We start from the raw sequence: 17,317 nt of genomic DNA on the forward strand, positions 1-17,317 counted from the left end.
GCAGTAGCCAGATTAAGTTCTACTTGGGCTTTGGCCCTTCTAATTTTCTCCCTAAATGACATCTTTGTAGTCCTCCTGAGTTGTCTGCCCCTTCTTCAAAGGCCATAAACTCTCTTTTCTTTCCTGAGTTCCAGCCAAAGCTGTCTGTTCAGCCAGGCCAGTCTTATTCCCCGCCAACCTGTCTTTCAGCACACGGGGACGGCCTGCTCCTGTGCCTTTAAGATTTCCTTCCTGAAGAACATCCAACTTCCCTGGATTCCTTTGCCCTTCAGGACTGCCTCCCAAGGGACGCTGCCAACCAGGCTCCTAAACAGTCCAAAGTCTGCTCTGTGGAAATCCAAGGTAGCAGTTCTGCTGAGCCTCCTTCCTTACTTCTCCGAGAATTGAAAACTCTATCATTTCGTCATCGTTGTGCCCAAGACGGCTTCCAATCATCACATCCCCCACAAGTCCTTCTCTGTTTGCCAACAACAGGTCCAGCGAGGTGCCCTCCCTAGCTGGCTCCCTCACCAGCTGTGTCAGGAAGTTATCTTCCACACACGCCAGGAACCTCCTGGACTGGTTCCTCTCTGCTGTATTGTATTTCCAGCAGACGTCTGGTAAGTTGAAATCCCCCATGAGAACAAAGGCTAGCGATCGTAAGACTTCTCCCAGCTGCTTATAGAATATTTTGCCTGCCTCTTCATCCTGGTTAGGTGGTCTATGGAAGAATCCCACCATGATTATCTGCCTTGTTGGCCTTCCCCCTGATTCCTACCCATAAACACTCAACCCTAACATCACCATTATTAATCTCTAAACAATCAAAACACTCGTTAACACACAGGACCACCCCACTGCCTTTCCTTCCTTTCCTAGCCCTCCTGAAGAGTTCGCAGCCATCCATTGCAGCAGCCCAGTTGTGCAAGTCTTCATGTTTCCATAATGGCAATTATATCATAGTTCTTCCGCTGCACAATGGCTTCCAGCTCCTCCTGTTTGTTGCCCATGCTGTGTGCATTGGTGTAGATGCACTTCAGTTGGGCTATTGATCCTGACACCTTTTTTGGGAGAGAAGCCCTAATTTCCATGTGATCATTCTCAGGCACTTCTGTGGTTTCTAACCCATCAATAACCCTTGCGTCTTTGCTGCTGCATAGATCTCTGTCCCCTAGCCCCATCAAGACAGCGGATCCAAGGACCTTGCTAGCACACCACCTCTCAAACATTGGCATGCTGCCCCCAGGCTTATCTCTAGCAAGCCTGCTTTTATCCCTTTCCCCCTTCAAATCTAGTTTAAAGCTTTTTCAATGAGCCCTGCTAACCCCTGTGCAAAGATCCTTTTCCCTCTTTGAGACAGGTGTACCCTGTCTGTCGCCAGCAGGCCTGGTGTTTATTGATACTGGAAACAAAGAAATTAGTGTATTCTGATATTTTATTTTTATCTTTTACAGTTTTTGGTTGTCCAGAAGTATTCATATGAATCTGAAGGGATTCACCACCACTGTCGCTAAGTGCTCAGTCTAGCTGGAAAACCATCCTCTGGTCATTAAAAGGTTACCCGTGCATCCAAAAATGGGACTGTCTTCTCACAGCTCTCCAGTTTAAAGGGGATGGTCTCACTACATAACTCACTTCGTTCTCCCAGGAACATAACTCTCTCTTTGTATAGAGCACAACTCTTTCCTTGCTGTAACAAAGCAATCTCAAAATAACACTCTAATTAGATATAGTGTTGCTCTAATACTTTTATGTCAAAAACTCTTTTGTAAGCACATATGTTTCTGTAACTAATTCTACTGTATTCCAAGAATTACTTCATGCTTTCTGCATTCTGTGTTTCTGTGGCTGTACAACACTGATCGGTAACAGAACAGAGAAGCACAACACGAGGGTTTTTAAGAAAACGAGCACAACATTTATCACTATTCAGCGCTGGCATTTATAAATCTTTCTCTAAGTCACACAGCTACTGAGCTGGATATGTAAGACATAGCAGGTTGTATCTGAAGAGCATTTTAAAATTTAAATGGAGATGTCGGAAATAGAGAAACTCACCGTAACCGGTCTGGGAGACGAGCTCAGCTGCCCCTCCGATGGGCTTTGTGAAAACACCCATGATTCCTTTCCCCACACCCGAGATGACCCCTCTGGCTTTATGCCCGGCTGAAGCTTGGGCCTCAGACACTCGCTGAAAATTCTGCATCGGCTGATCCACAATCCCAGCGATTGCACCTGAAAAAACAAGAGTTCTCAGTAATTAGTGAAGTTGAATATCCCAGAATAAGAGGAAATCTTACTACTGGACCTGAATGTTGCTTGGATTAGAGACTGTATCCCACCCTTCTTATACAGCTATTTAGCATGCGACTGATTAGCTAAACAATACCTTAGCTTCATTTTAAGTTAAATCTCAACTCATTTTTTTTTAAAAAATGTATTTTACTTTTCTAAACATTCACATCACTTAACTTGATGGTATGCTTTCATCTTTCAACTATTTTCACTAAATGCTTTTGCTGAGTTAGTGTAATTTAGCTCATTCTTTGTAGTAATTCTGAAAATGTTGGGCTCAATAAAATCCATCCGTTTTTAGAAGACTTGAGCTGTTATGGAAATGAGATTTTTCACGTAAGCCTGAGACTCACTTCATGAGAATAAAAACTGCCTGTATTCAATAGATCATTTTTATATCCTCTTCCACTGCCAGAAATGTTCATAAGCTAATGCAACTTTTGATATATTACTAAGATTAGCAGAATTAGACTTTGAGACTTTTTGTTACTTTTTTGTGAAAACGATCATATTTTACTTTAATGTTCATGGGTCAAACTTTTACAAGTGACACAGTGACCTTCCCAGCTTTTAGTATCAACAGAGAACTCCAACTTAAATCTTTCTAAATGTAAACAGGTATGTGAGGTGGTACATTTCTTTGATCTTGAGTTTACTCTAGCCACTTAACCACAGACATGTCTCTAGTTATTGTAATTTTGATAGATAAGCTATTTGGAAATCGCTAAGAGTGCAAGGATTGGACAAAGTGACATCAATTAGAAAATGGTTTGCTTGATCTGAGGTTCTTTGCTCAGCAAAAAGCAAGTTTGCAGGCTCCTTGGCTAGCTCAGTTTGCACCTTCAGCTGCAAATATCAAGATAAAACAATGATTTAAGGAGTAGGACCGAGTGTCACCTTGGTAACCAGGCATTTTTACTGCAACCCAGACATCTTTGAAGATTCTGCTTTGTATGCGGAAGCAAATCCAGGCGTAATTCCACAGATTCGGACAATCACAGCCAAGGTATTTGGTCCCATGTGTTTACCAGCGTGACATGCACTAGTCAGATAGCTGCTAACTGGTTTTCAGATGGTTTTAGTTACCGTTACTGGATGGATAAACAGAGAAGTTGCTGACTTCGAACAAGAACTAATATTGTACTTGTACACTGGTATTCTGTCCAAACAAGAGACGAGGATGGGACGCAGCATACATTTCCCCAGATCCTTGTCCCTGGGATACAGTCCATTGGCAATTCAAGAAACTTGCATCCTCCATAAATGCCTCCGTCTCCTCTTAGAGAGATTGCTTCCAGCTTCTAAATGTGTACCCTTTACTGATAAATGTATAGTATTTCCCCAGTAAATGCTGGTCTATTTTTAATGTGATACCCAGTTTTTATTGACCACAGTCACTGAAGCTGAGCATGCAGCTGAGTGTTCAGTCTGTGTACCACAAAGACCATGAAGCTTCCTTCATGCCATGCCATGGAAATGATACAATTTTCAATTCAATTCTGTTTCATAGTACTTACCAGCTGCTCCTGCTGCTTGACTAAAATAATACCCCAACACCGCATTACACAATTGGGATTGTTCATCCAGTCTTTTCTTTTGTACAATGCTGATGCATTTGAAGGCATAAAACAATACTTGGTGTTCTGCTAAGTTACAGTATTACATTACCCTGTGACCTCCTTCACCCTATCTATTAAGGTCATCCACAGCAACTGCACTTTCAGAACAGAAGTTATTGCCTTATTAAATGTAATCCACCTAAGTGCTCGCACTAGTAAATTATTTACTGCAATACACTCGAGCAATGTTATAAGGTAATAATAAATAAGAGCCTACTCCAAAGGACCTGTGGTATGCTCCAGGCACTTCTCAGCTAGAATTAGGCCCAGAGGACAAGGAAACAGAATGGAAACTGCTGTGACTGAGTTATATAAGATTATTTATATAGTACCCCAAATAATATATAGCTTAATTAGCCAGTTGTTTAGTACTTCCACACTTTCTGTTATTCTGTCATTTTATGCATGTTCTGAAGTTGTCTGTGAAGTCATTGCCTTTCCATACCTCAAATCCTTTTGCAAGTCCTGTCTTTATACCTGCAAAAACTATAACCAACGATCTTCTCTTGCCTCTCTGCTCACCCTTTGTAATCTCTTATCTTGAATTGCAATTCACTGATAGAACTCATTCACGTGCTCTGGTCATGCCCACAAATCACATAATAAACTATAACCTTACTCCTTTCATTAAAGAGTGGCCGGTCCTACTGCCCTTGCATGGGGAAGCTGAATCTGTGCAGCTCCTTTCCTGTGTGCATCATGTGTGGGCAAAGGAAAAAACCCCAGTAGGTCAAAGGCTGAGCAACTTCAAAACCCAACAGCAGTGAGATAACGGTGACACACACGTGAGGTACACTGCATCTCCTAGCACCAGAAACCGCATGAAGCAGATGTCCCCTAGTATCCATGTCGCTTCTTTCTTTCTAACATAAAGTTGGTAGGAGCACCATGCTGGATGGACTTACCACAGAAGGTCTCTTGCCCCAGGTTTCAGTAGGGTATCAGAAAAGCAAAGCATGAGGAACATGTAGTGGTTCCTCCTTTCCCACTCTCATTCTCACAGCCTAGAGACAGCTATGGTGTCCTACTGCTGCCCTTGTCCCTTCTCCGTAATGTCTCTTGCCCATTTTTCTTTTGTAAATGAAACCATTCTCCATTTTTCTTTCCTTCCTTACCCTAGGCATTCAATTTTATATGCATGTCCACATATGTACACACAGATTATGTATGTATAAAGAAAACCTCAATAAAATTAAACACCAAAGCAACAAAACAAAAACATATTCTTCCATTACTGGACCAAAGAGGTTCCAGCAACACCGTAACATCTGCTAAACATCAGCTGGGGTGCATTCTGGTTAATACATGTTGCTCAGTAACCATAAAAAAGATACTTTGATAACTACAAAATTCAGATAGTTCAGAGTATATCACTATATTACTTCAAGAAGAATTTGATTACAGGCAGCAACTGGTTCGTGCGCAGACTGACAATGTTTGGTGAAGGCAGCACGGCCTACAGAACTTAGCAAAGCTCGGATTGCTTGTGACAAACTCTTTCGGACCAAGAAATAATTGGAAAAAAAACCCCCACCAGGAGAAACTGGCCATGCTTTGCCATGAGGCTGGAAGCCAGCCGAGCTGAAACCATTTTGCTTCCTTTTCTTTTCTCTGTCGTATTCAGGGTTGCTGCAAATGTTTCATACTGAAAATATGGCTGAAGTGTAGTCTCATCACAGCAATCATCACATAAAAATACAGCTAAAAGCACCTGTTGGCATGCGTTAGTATGTTTGCAGAATAAGTGTCTGCAATAGCACACACCTTCAGGATTAGCACTCGCTCTTAGTATCTTGCTTGTAGATAGGCACACGTAGAGTGGCCCCGATTCAGTGATTGTTCCACAGCAAGAACAACAACCACCACCCTTATAAACAAAAATTTGAGCTTCTGAAATCCAGGCTTTACCTTCTCTAGCAGCACTGTTACACTGTCGGTCAGTATTGCTATCAACTTGTTTTCCACAAAAGCAGGAAGGAGTAACAGAAATAGCGAGCATTTCTTTGCCATTGTGAAAAATGGCTTTTCTAATAGTTGTCAGCTTTTTGGTTATTCAGAAATGCTCAACTTCCCAAAGGGACCTACTTCAATACAATATTTTTCACTAGGACCAGTAGTTGGAAATAAAACCTATAGTTGCAGTATTCTCTTTTACACGGTCATAAATTATTATTTTAAGCTTGACCCTGTCATACAAAATGCAAAAGAAAGTTCCTTGGTGGGGAGTGCTGATCATCTAAATATTTTTGTCTAATCATATAAAAGAAAAAAACCACACCTATCATAAGCTTTTGCTTCTTTTCATGCACAAATGTTACTAAAATGACCCTGAAGTCTCCCCCAAACTAGAAAAGAAGACTACAGCCTGCCAAAGATAACAATCAAATCAAACAACACCCTGACAGTGCTTGAGTCATTTAAAACGAGACAGGACAAAGCACTTAAGAATGTACCACAGGGAACAACTTGCACTGAGAAGGAGACAAGAGTACGTGATTTTGGCCCTGACTCAGCAAAGCACTTAAGCGTGTGCTTAAGTGCTTTGCTGAATCAGGGCCACCATGAGCCAGATTTTCAGAAAAATCAGAACTGCAGCTCTTTCTATGTAGATACCACAATGTATCGGTGAACTGAGGGCTCTTGCATGCCTGTGCCTGGGCACAAAATCTACATTTGCAATTCTTTAAGCTGCTTGCATGAGTCAGATGGCTTTTACAAACATGCTAGTACTCTGACTGTCCTAGAAATCTTTTTCACACTTCTCAATTTTACAATAAGAAAGCCACAGAAATTATGGCTTCAAAGAGTCTCGCTCTCTGCATTCCTGTACTCATCTGATCTCTTCATCCTTGTGAAGTAAAATAACATAGCAGCTCCGCTTCGTTTCATTATGTATGAAGAACCTGGAAGTGTTTTTAGAGTAAGCATGTTCATGTTTACTCTGAAGTGCTCGTGAAAGAAAGCAGAACGGTGGTACCTTCCTTCAACTATGACTGGTTTTTTTTGGGGAAGCCACAATATTCTTTAAACTAAATCATCAGGACAGAAACGGCTTTCTAATGCGCTTGTAAAAATTGAAATGTAAGTCTATTCATAATTTAGGTCTTGGCACAATTTACATGAATGCTGCTGTGTATACAGAGAAAACATGCTTTTAAAAAATCAGGTTTAAATAAAAAAATTATGCGTGATACAAATTCACTGCAACATTTCTGATTCTTCCCTTAGTGAGAGGTCCCATACTTGTCAAGTCCAGCTACACAGTAACCGTAGCTATTTATCGAGGTGCTTTGTTGCCTCCACTGCTGAAAACGGTGGCATTTAGCAGGGAGGAAACTCTAAATAATAACAGTGGGAGTAAGAACAAGATCCTAGCTTTCAGAGGAGCTCTGTTTAAATGCTAATATGAAGTTCTCAGTTTCTAACATGAAGTCTGATTTCTTAGGAAATCAGGGGCACTGAAATTGCAACTTTTTTTTTTTTTTTTTTTTTTTTGGTTTTGGTTTTAAATCAGGCATGCTCCGCAAGTAACCGAAGCCTTGTGCGCAGGGAGGTACAGCCACGGCGTATTTGTGCACGCATGTTACGAGTTCCCAGCTTTCCTGAACAGCAGAAACTTTGCCTTGCTACAGCCAAAGCTACAAAGTTTTGCTCTTTAGTTCAGGCTGTACAGCTGATGCTTTTAACTCTGAAGGGCTCTGGTGTGTTGGTACGGGGAGAGCCACATCATCCCACTGTCTTACTAATAACTGAGCCAAGATCACCAAACCATTTCACCAACGCACATACACCAGGCTGACACGGTGCTTCTAAACGTATAATCTTTCATCCAGCTACTCAACCTGACTGCCCTTAGCCCAATAAAACAAGAAGGAAAAATAAAACCTTCTCCAAACTGACTTTGATTTGCAACACCAGTAACAGCTTACTATTGGGATAGTAGCTACTAATATATTAAATTTCTCCTTTATGCACATTTCTCCCAGGACACTCGCTTGCTGGTTTACAGGCATTATCAAATGACAGTGCTTCACATCATCTAATGTTATTGCTTAAAATAATTTCCAGTAACTTAACCCAAACTTGTAACATTTTTACCACTTCCTCTTTGGGGCTTTCAGGGTTGCGGTTGCAAATTTAGGAGTTGTGTACACTACTGAAGGTTAGGAAAGAGGACAAATCCTTTCAAGCTTCAGCTCTTCTAACCTTTTGCACTGGACTGCTTTTGGTCACTTTGATCTCTAAGGGATTCATACTCTCTAATACGTACTGAGGAACTCTGCCAAACAATACAGTTCTGCATTCCTCTGCTGTGGGACAAGTAGAAGTAACCTAGAAAATCCAGTCCCTTACTGCAAAACTTCTTGCAGAGATTTTTTTTCCAGTGCGGGTTAGTTTTCAAATTTTTGGGTACTATTTTGAAATGACCAGAGTAATCTTCACTTCTAACCAAGCCACTTGGCTGCTTGATGAATACAAGTACACTGAACCAGGATGATCTGGGTCTCTTTGTTAAAGCAGAATTCCTCATCAAAGCTTACTTAACATCTGCACTAAGTTCAAGTGGTTTTCAAACAAAACCACCAATCGCCGATACAGTGCAGCAAAACCAAGCAGGTTCGGAAGGCATTCCGATAACTGATAGGAAAGTAAACATCAGCGTGGTGACGTCTTTGTGCTGACTTAGTTACAAGTCACCCTGCCCAATGCAGAATTATTCTTTTCTCCTCAGATATACATCATGTACCAAAGAACATATTATGTTACAATGAAAGGGCAAACTCGTTCTATATCTGCAATTATTTTATCAGCCAAAAACATATTCAAAAGTCAGTAAACCTTGATGAAAAGAAACAGTATCTCATATAGATATTGTGAGGTTATTTCACAAGAAAACACCAAAACAAACAGATTTTGCAATTATAACTCACATGTAGAAAGGCTGGTGAGCAGATCAGAAAACACTATTATTACTCAACTTGATATTTAATAGTACATTACCTAGAAGGCTAATGCCTAAACGAGAGAGCCCCTGTCTCAGTCCTTCTCCCAGGCTCTCTGGAAGCTGTCTTCTCCATTCTTCTTGTCTGTTGTAATGCTCCTCATCAAGTGACAGCCTATCCATATTCCGAGCCAGACTTGTTGCCAGATTGGTAATTGACGTCAGTGTACCTAAATACATGGAGATACACATTTGGGTCTGGATCAAAATGCTTTAATTTAAAACACGGAGACGATCTATGCCTCACTGAAATACTGAGCTGACGAGCAGAACAGCAAGTGAATTGAAAAGTCGCCCATGTGTAACATGCTTTACTGTTTGTTAAGCATCACCACACTGCTTCCACGGTCCACGTCACGCCTTTTACATTAGCCTGAACAAGGTTTGCCTGGCCGGTAGGAAAAGCAACTCATCCAAACATCCTTCCCCAGTTCCCAAACTCCTGTAAGGCTAACATAAATGGGGCGGGTGTGTGTGTGTGTGTGTGTGTGTGATGGAAAGGTAAACAAATATTTACAGAAGGACCCCAGCAAGACGCGTCCTGAGAGAGCTTGGAGCAGCAGCGGGCGGCTGGGGCAGCCACGCCGCGGTCTCTCCCGGGCGGCGGAAGCCACGCGATGGCACTGTTTATACAGACTTCGCAAAACAAACGCTGCTCCTGTTCTCAGGCCAGCCCAGCCCTGCTGTCAAAACCTATCCACGTATTTAAACAGTTATGACAACTGTATCTACTCTTTTTTTTTTTTTTAAGAAAAAAAGAGATAATAAATATGATGAGGCGACACAGTGTAGAATTTCTGATGGTTAGCAGAAGTACAGAACACCTTTAATATTTCTGCAGTTATCACACGAAATACTGGCTGAGCCAACCTCCATTTCCCACTGGGAGGTTTAAAATTCTGAAGTTTCTGAAGCATTCTTATGCACTGTAGTTAAGCGGTGATCTGTTTAATACATAAGATGTTATATATGAGCTTTGTTACCCTCCCAGCATTTCACTGCAGCCTAGCAAGCCAAACAAAGCTGCAAGCAATATTGTTTAAAACTTTAACACATCCTTTAACAACGCACGACAACAAAGCAGTAGTTGGAGCAACAAAGTGAAAGTTCTACCTTTGGAAATGTGTTTTACAAATGATGTTGTTCCTCTGGAAACTCCACTGACAAATGCTCCTGGGCCTCTGGTCAGCCCTTCGTAGGGGAGCCTAAAGAAATCAGCTATGCCGTTCCCTATGCTTCTCACCAGACTAGCTGGACTTCCGAGAATTTCCAATGATCCGACAACCCAGCCTGTGTGGAGAAACAAGACACATGTTACGGCTGCAAAAACTGCAGAAGCAGCAGTTGTGAAAAGGTTATTCCTTAATTCTCTTTTCACACTAGAATTCGTTGCATTATGAACTTCCTTTGAGCAAAACACGGGAAATAACTCATCCACTATGAATTCAGAAATGGCAATCTTTCATACTTCGTAAATCAAAGAAATCCTTTTGGCAAACTCACAAATAGCTTTAGAATGACTTCCTTCCAGGAGCTTCCCGTATTTCTGCTAAAAGTGTGCTAGAGAGGCGCATGCTAGAGCCTCACAGCTACGCAGGAACGGGACTGCAAGTTCAGATCCCTGGGTTGGTTTTAGACGCTATAAGGCAGCGTTGTGACTTCACATCCTTATGTGATAGAATCGTGACAGGGAGTTTACACTGATACAATGTACTGCTTTACCGGAGTGTGGAGGTCAATTGCTTGATGGAGTGTTAGGAAAGGGGATGCAGATTTTTGACAAGTGCTTAAGAAGTTATTTTAAATCCACCCCAGCCCTTCTAAGCTGATCATTTTCTTTCAGAGTGCAGTGAAAGCCAGACAAATGTCTTTTGCTCAGTACAGTTGTGTAAACAGCAATGACATCTACATGCTGATTAGGTTACTCATAGGGGAGTATTCCTTATGCATATCCCAGGAGAGGTATCTGTGGATCTGGTTTCCTATATAAACGCAGGGTTGCCAGCAGCTTGCTGGATGGCCGAGCGCGCAGCAATGTGTTGCTGGAAAGCTGTTTGCAGGTCTTGTCTTTCTCAGCCTGGTTGGCAGCAGATTTATTAGGGAAATAGTGCTGCATAACTTTTTTTTTTCAGCAGCCCAGAGAGAGCGATTCAGAAATGGCAATAAACCTTAAATGGGAGCTGCCTGGTCTTTGAGCCCCGGTACCCTGAATTTCAACTGGCACTGTCAGAGCGACACAAGGCGCAATAGGGCCAGGACACTGAAAGGTGGACAGACTGGACTCCTGCTCTCCCGCTGAGGGCCCTTGATCTGCGCTGCCCTCCTCACTCCCATCTCATCGCTGCAAACTCCTGCTATCCAGATGCTTTTCTTGTTTTCTAGTAACCCCTCCCAGTCACTCCTGTGGAAGGCTGAATCATGAAACTGAACAGAAGAGAAAATGTTACTCATATGAAATGAATTAATCTCATACTATCATTATAAGCTCCCGGAAAATCTATTATTCTTGTTGAATCTGTCCCACATTTCAGCCCTGGCAGGTTGAGAACTCCAGTTCATGTAGTATAAAGAGCGGGACCTGCAGTGGACATAAGGGAGAGGGTGGGATGGACTATGAAAACAAAAAACAAGTACTACTGGCAACACAATGAGCAGAGTGGCCACGAGCGCTGTGGTCCCATGGTGCCTGCCCCGGGGAGGAGTGTCCCCCTGGCAGCCCTTCGCTGCCGGGGACCAGGGGAAGCCAGCACTCCAAGCTGGGCCTGCGACTCCCTCACTGCAGTATTTTTAACAAATTATCCTTGCCACTGTGTGAAGTGATGAAAAGTTGGAGGGGCGGGGAGGCGTGTACAGATGGAAGAGATGCTCTTTCTGCTTTTTCTGATCAATAATGTTGCAATAATCCTTTACAAACAGCCTTTTTTGTTTTGTTTCCAAATGTCCTTGGCATTCCTTGTCTGGAGGCAGTGATAGGACAGCATGAGGTAATGGAAAAAGGCTGCACAATACCGCAGATTAACGCCTTGCTGCCCTGCGGGCACTGCCAGGCTGGGACATGGGAGACTCCACTCACCTGCTTGGCCAGCCAGTGTGTTCAGGAATGAAAACTGGAATAAAACCAGGAATGAAACCACTTAAACACAAAGCTGAGGGGTTGCTGGGTATCCTGGGGATGTGCTGTTGCAGTCTGGCCCTGGCCTGTGGCCAGTCAGTTTTGGGAAGTTCTGGAAGGAGCGTGCTCACCCTTGGAGAGCACAAGGGAGGAATGTGCAACCTGCAGCAAGGGTGACTCTCCTTGGCCAATGCTCAGAGCAAAACTAATGGCTCCTCACCGCCGCCATGGACCACCCAACCCAAGGAAGAATGTGTGAGAGTAAGTCTGGAATAGGAAAATGATGAATCAGGAGAAATCCCTCAATTCACAAGCTCTGTGCTGCATTTTACTTTGCAGAAATAGAGTATCATGTCAAGTTACCATTTCCCAAAGTATGCTTAGTAATTATATTCACTAAAATGAAATAATTATGACTATATTAGCAGAGAGCCACTGCATTTTCTTTATAGGCAACTATAGGGTTAGATCTGGCTGACACCAGTAATATTTTTAAATAGAATTTTATTAACTTTTAAATAGAAGCCAACTTAATTAGAAAAGGATGGGAGATTTCCATTGCAAGTTTTGCTAATTTGAGACAAGCAATGCTTATCAGCATATCTGAGCAGAGCTCTCCAGCCCCATTCACTGCTTACAAGACATGGATTCTGGTTGCTCCTTTGCAACATACGGGGCAGCCTGATACGCTCCCTTTAGTAGGCTTTGAGGCAAATCCTGCCCCCTCCCACAGGGCAGCAATGGTCTTGCACAGAGTGAAGGGCAAAATGAGACTATATCCTGCTTCGAGCATAAGGCACAGCCGTATGGCAATGCTGTTTGTGCAGATGCGACAAGGGCTTATGCATGGGGCAGTGGTGAGCAGAAAGCGGGTCAAACAACCCCTCGTTTTGCAGATTAATGTGTTAAAATGCAGGAGAGTGAGGTCCTCTTCCATAAGAGAGCGATGCAAGAAGTGTAGCTCACCTGATGGTGAGGAAAGGGGTCAGAATTTGCAGACTATATAAAGCTTTTGGCTTGATTTTTTTCCCTCCTTTTTAACTTTGTTGACACAGTCAGCCTTTTGACAAGTGTCACAAACTCTTGAAAATAAAGCGTCTTCTTTGCCCAAGCACACATTAACAAATACATTTCACCATTTTAATCATGGTAACCCCTTTCAAAAATACATTTTAGTTTTAGTGCTTTGAGTTGGATTTAAGTGTAACTAAATATATGCTTATGTATTTTCCTGAAGAGAAGTTCCACTGAAGCAAACCTTATTTCTTAATATTGAAACCTGCTTGATTTCAGGTACATCATGAAAGAGCCCAGAGCAAGGGGTGGCCTGTGCGCTGCTGCACACTGCAAGGGTAGCACAGGAGGAAAGACCAAGACCGGGCTCAGGAATCCTTAACTAGCATATGTGCCTCACCTGGGATGTTGTGGATGAAAAGCCAGTATAACCCCAATTTCCTGCTGTAGACTATCACCACTTGTATCGCCACTTCTAGCCAGTTGTGGGAGAAACATTCACACTGTGGACCATATTTGGTCACAGTTTCACTCTTAATTAGCAAGAAACTCGATCTCCCCTTTTGTACTACGGGATTTGACTGTAAAACAAAGCCAAAGAAGCAGTAAAAAGAAAAACCTGCAAATTTTGCAAGCAAAATAATGCAAGGAAATAATGAATTGGTGCACAATGTTCTGGTGCACAACTGTGTACACAGTTGCCATAATCAGCTATGCAAGTCAGGTACGCACACAGTGAAAGAGCAGATCAGCATCTCTATTTATAAATACCTGAAATGCATGTGTATAATTTTGGAAACTGTGCACAAAAAACAGGTCGCAGTTATGCTTGCAGCACAAATGGAAGCATCAGGATTTCAGAAAATCTGACCATTAGTATTGCAGGAAAATAAATCTCGTGTTTCAGTGTGGAGTACGTGACTTGTGTGTGATCACGGAGGAGCTTCTTCCTGTCTCAGGTACAAATTCTGCTCCACACTAAGACACAGGAGGGACTAAATTTCTTTATTTCTAAATTAACATTTATGGGAAACAGAATGTACCTGCTAACCTAATAGACTAATTGCTCACTATTGATCCTATATGGAAAAAAGTTAGTAACAGTAAACTTCATAGTTCTTGGATCAAAGGACAACAAACATCTGTGTGCCAGTTTAGCATGAAGGCTGTATGAAGAAAGACAGATTCCTAATCATAAACTGCAGCCAAAAGGAGTTTTAACAACAAAACAACATTCAGGGCTATAATTTACTTCTGAATGCAGAGCAACTTGCTGAATAATTTGATTAAATGTAGTTTTGGGGAGTTTATGTGAGGAATGTGGGTTGATTCCGACTAGTGCTATAATATAAAATGACAAAACCTAAGCCAGCTAGAATACATTTTTATGCTGTGTTCAGGGTTTTGTAAAGCCTTCAGGCAGCTGGCTAATGTTTAGCACAACTTTACAAATCTTCACTGGTGTCTGCTCAGCCATTTTATTTCCCTTCGGTCGTATGGCAGGACATGAAAGGTGTCTGAAAATATCATTATCAAACGGTGTTTGAGGAAAACAACAATTGTATGGCTAACATCTAGGTTAGTCAGCTTGAGGGACAATCACAGAATCCTGGTACCTAATAAAAATGTTACATGTTATGGAAAAGTACTGACCTGCTCTGAAAAGTGCTCCAGCAGCATAATGCATGGCCAAGGCATGGACAAGTTGCCTGGCAGTGGTGAAGATGGGTCCTCGCTCAAACACAGAGAAGGAGAGAGGGGTGTGATCTGAGGCTATATACAATTTCAACGAAGCATGAATACTGACAAGGAGATTAACAGGTTGTATTGTTAATTTTCTTAACTTCACTGGCTTGACTAAAGCTCTTGCATGCTCTCTCACTTGTTCAGGCAGTATCAGGATAGTATCTGAAGTATTCATGGATTGACAAGAGGTTTTGTTTTCTGGGAGATACGTATCAAATAAAGTCTTAATGTAGTAAACAAAAGTGTCTTCCACATACAGCCTAGCAGGTTTGAGCTCAAAGCTGAAGTCATTCACGTGAAACATGAAATTCTCTTCCTCGGAAAAAGCAATGCAGAGTTTTATAAAGCAGTTTTCCTTATAGCTTTCCAAATCTTTGTTACAAACAATGAGGTTGTTGACTCTGGACCACTGCACAGTCTCATTTTTCTCTCCTTGGCACAGCAGGACTGCAAAATGGAAATTGGATTTGCTGTACAACTGATTGTCCAGTTGCAAGTCTTCACAATACACTTGGAGACTATGAAATTGTGGGAGGCCTTCCATGACGTGCTGCTGGAACTCCTGTGACAGGGGTCTCAGGTAGCTGGTGGCTGGGGCCATGTGGAGGAAAACGTTGTCTGCTGTGAGACGCAGAAGTTCAGATGACACTTTGTGGTTTGTAATATCATCAAATGCAGCAAGACTTAACTGACTGATGAACATTTTCACTGACAAGGTCTGCTCTTGACTTCTAGACAGGAGGGAAAAGAAGCTTCGTTACTTCACGTATTTTGAGTTCACCTGGCATCTTGCTTTCTCAGAAAGCTATCAGCAGAGACATTCTCTTTAATACATAGGAAACTCATTGTGCAAGTCTTGTTAATGTTAATAGGATCTGGCAGCCTTAATCACCACAGTGGGTGACCCAGGAGGTCTTCTAAGAAATGGGATATTACACAACTATGCCAGGTTTCTCTCTCTTATCAATCAACAGGACAGTTTGGACAGGAACGTCTCTGTATACACAGTAATTCCCTACTGCATTTGCAACAGAGCCAGATATTAAAGCAGACAACAATACAATTTTCTGATAATTCACATATAGCCTCAGCTGTTACAACATTTTCTGGGAGCCACTACTGAAGATTACTATTATGGATAACTCATTTCATGTCACACGCAGCGAGTGCCCTCCAACAAAGCCACCACAGCATTTTTATATCGATGGCATTGAGGGCTTCCCCCCCTCCAGTGTTAACTGCCCATTGCAAAGTTTAACTAGCAAGTGGGCTATTATGTACCGCTGATGACCAGTTTCTTGGGGATTAATACTTAATTACAGCACAAATAAAAACAGTACAACAAATTCCACTCTAATTGTAACGGCATTGCTGGAGGCCAGGCATTCTGCATCTTAGAAATAGGTAGTGTTGTAATTGCACTTGAATGGAATTGAGGATCAGGATGTGGTGTGTAGGGAAGTCTTCTGAAGAAGAGTGTTATAATCAAGTACAGTTAATTACTGACTGTAAGACTATTTCTGCAGCCCTTGCACATCAAGCTTCCTACAAATTTTAGTGGGAGCTTGTACGTTACGGATGGCAGGACCTAGCTAAATACATTTTAAACTGATGAACACACTCAAAATGAAATATGATGGAAAAAGTCTTTTTTTAATGAACTACTAAGGACTTCTTTTTGTATTAGACATCTAGTGTTTACCCCAAAGTGACATGACTTTTGACGTTAGATTGTCCTTTTTTAACTGTGATATACAAAGCATAACGTATGGTCTAAACATATGCCACGGAGCATGCAGCAGTATTAAACAAAATAAACAGTTAAGCCAAAGTTCGTAAGTCAGCTAACACTTAGAAAGCTGCCTGACCTCTCAGCACTGTTTGGCAATGCTTTTTATCATCTTTTATGTGCTTTATGTACCTGTTGAGGTTGATCTCGACGGGTCCTGCTCTTCCTTCTGGGGCCAAAGTTATGACTATTGTTCCACATTGATGGGCAACGTCCACGTAAACATAGCCAAAGCCAGTTAAGAACACAATCTAGTGGAGAGAGTTAGAAACATATGGAGTGCTACTGAAATTACTATTTTTAAGGTCATAATTTGAATTAATCCTATTAATGCCTTCTGGTTGAGATCTTTTACTCAAATCATGATACTGTGCAGGAAAAACAGAACAGATTTCAATATTTCAGCAAATAACAGCTCTGATATGTTAAGTATTTCAATTGTATAGCAAGATGAAATTTGCACCTCATCCTTTAGCTGTATAACTGAACACATTTTCATAAGAAACGTCCTCTTCAGGAATAAGCAAGATGTGCTGGGGTGGGAGAAGGTTATACGAGAAAAGAATAAATAGGAAATTTTAATTTGTGATTTTGGACTAAGGAGAAAGGCTTATTCCTGGAGCTCTGCAAAGTCCCACGTTCTCCTCCGGAAAAAAATCCCCTTAATTAACATTCTGTTGCTATGCCCTAGCTCAGAGCTGGTTAGATGAATGGCTGATAGCATGATGCAAAACACATGAAGACTAAAAAATAAATCACAT

At 41.8% G+C, this 17,317-nt stretch overlaps 1 protein-coding gene across 6 annotated transcripts in view; it reads right to left on the reverse strand.

The window, feature by feature from the left end:
- Positions 1-17,317, reverse strand: part of VPS13B (vacuolar protein sorting 13 homolog B) — a 486,160-nt gene that overhangs the window by 12,773 nt on the left and 456,070 nt on the right. For all 6 annotated transcript variants that reach the window (XM_075743649.1, XM_075743646.1, XM_075743650.1 and 3 more), the window contains 5 exons: positions 16,689-16,807; positions 14,675-15,498; positions 10,009-10,185; positions 8,895-9,065; positions 2,038-2,214 (listed from right to left, as the gene is read on the reverse strand). In XM_075743649.1, the coding sequence (XP_075599764.1) occupies positions 2,038-2,214; positions 8,895-9,065; positions 10,009-10,185; positions 14,675-15,498; positions 16,689-16,807 (1,468 nt within the window). The remainder of the gene's footprint in view (positions 1-2,037; positions 2,215-8,894; positions 9,066-10,008; positions 10,186-14,674; positions 15,499-16,688; positions 16,808-17,317) is intronic.

This window comes from Balearica regulorum, chromosome 2 (assembly GCF_011004875.1).
Source record: "Balearica regulorum gibbericeps isolate bBalReg1 chromosome 2, bBalReg1.pri, whole genome shotgun sequence".
NCBI classification, from domain to species: domain Eukaryota; kingdom Metazoa; phylum Chordata; class Aves; order Gruiformes; family Gruidae; genus Balearica; species Balearica regulorum.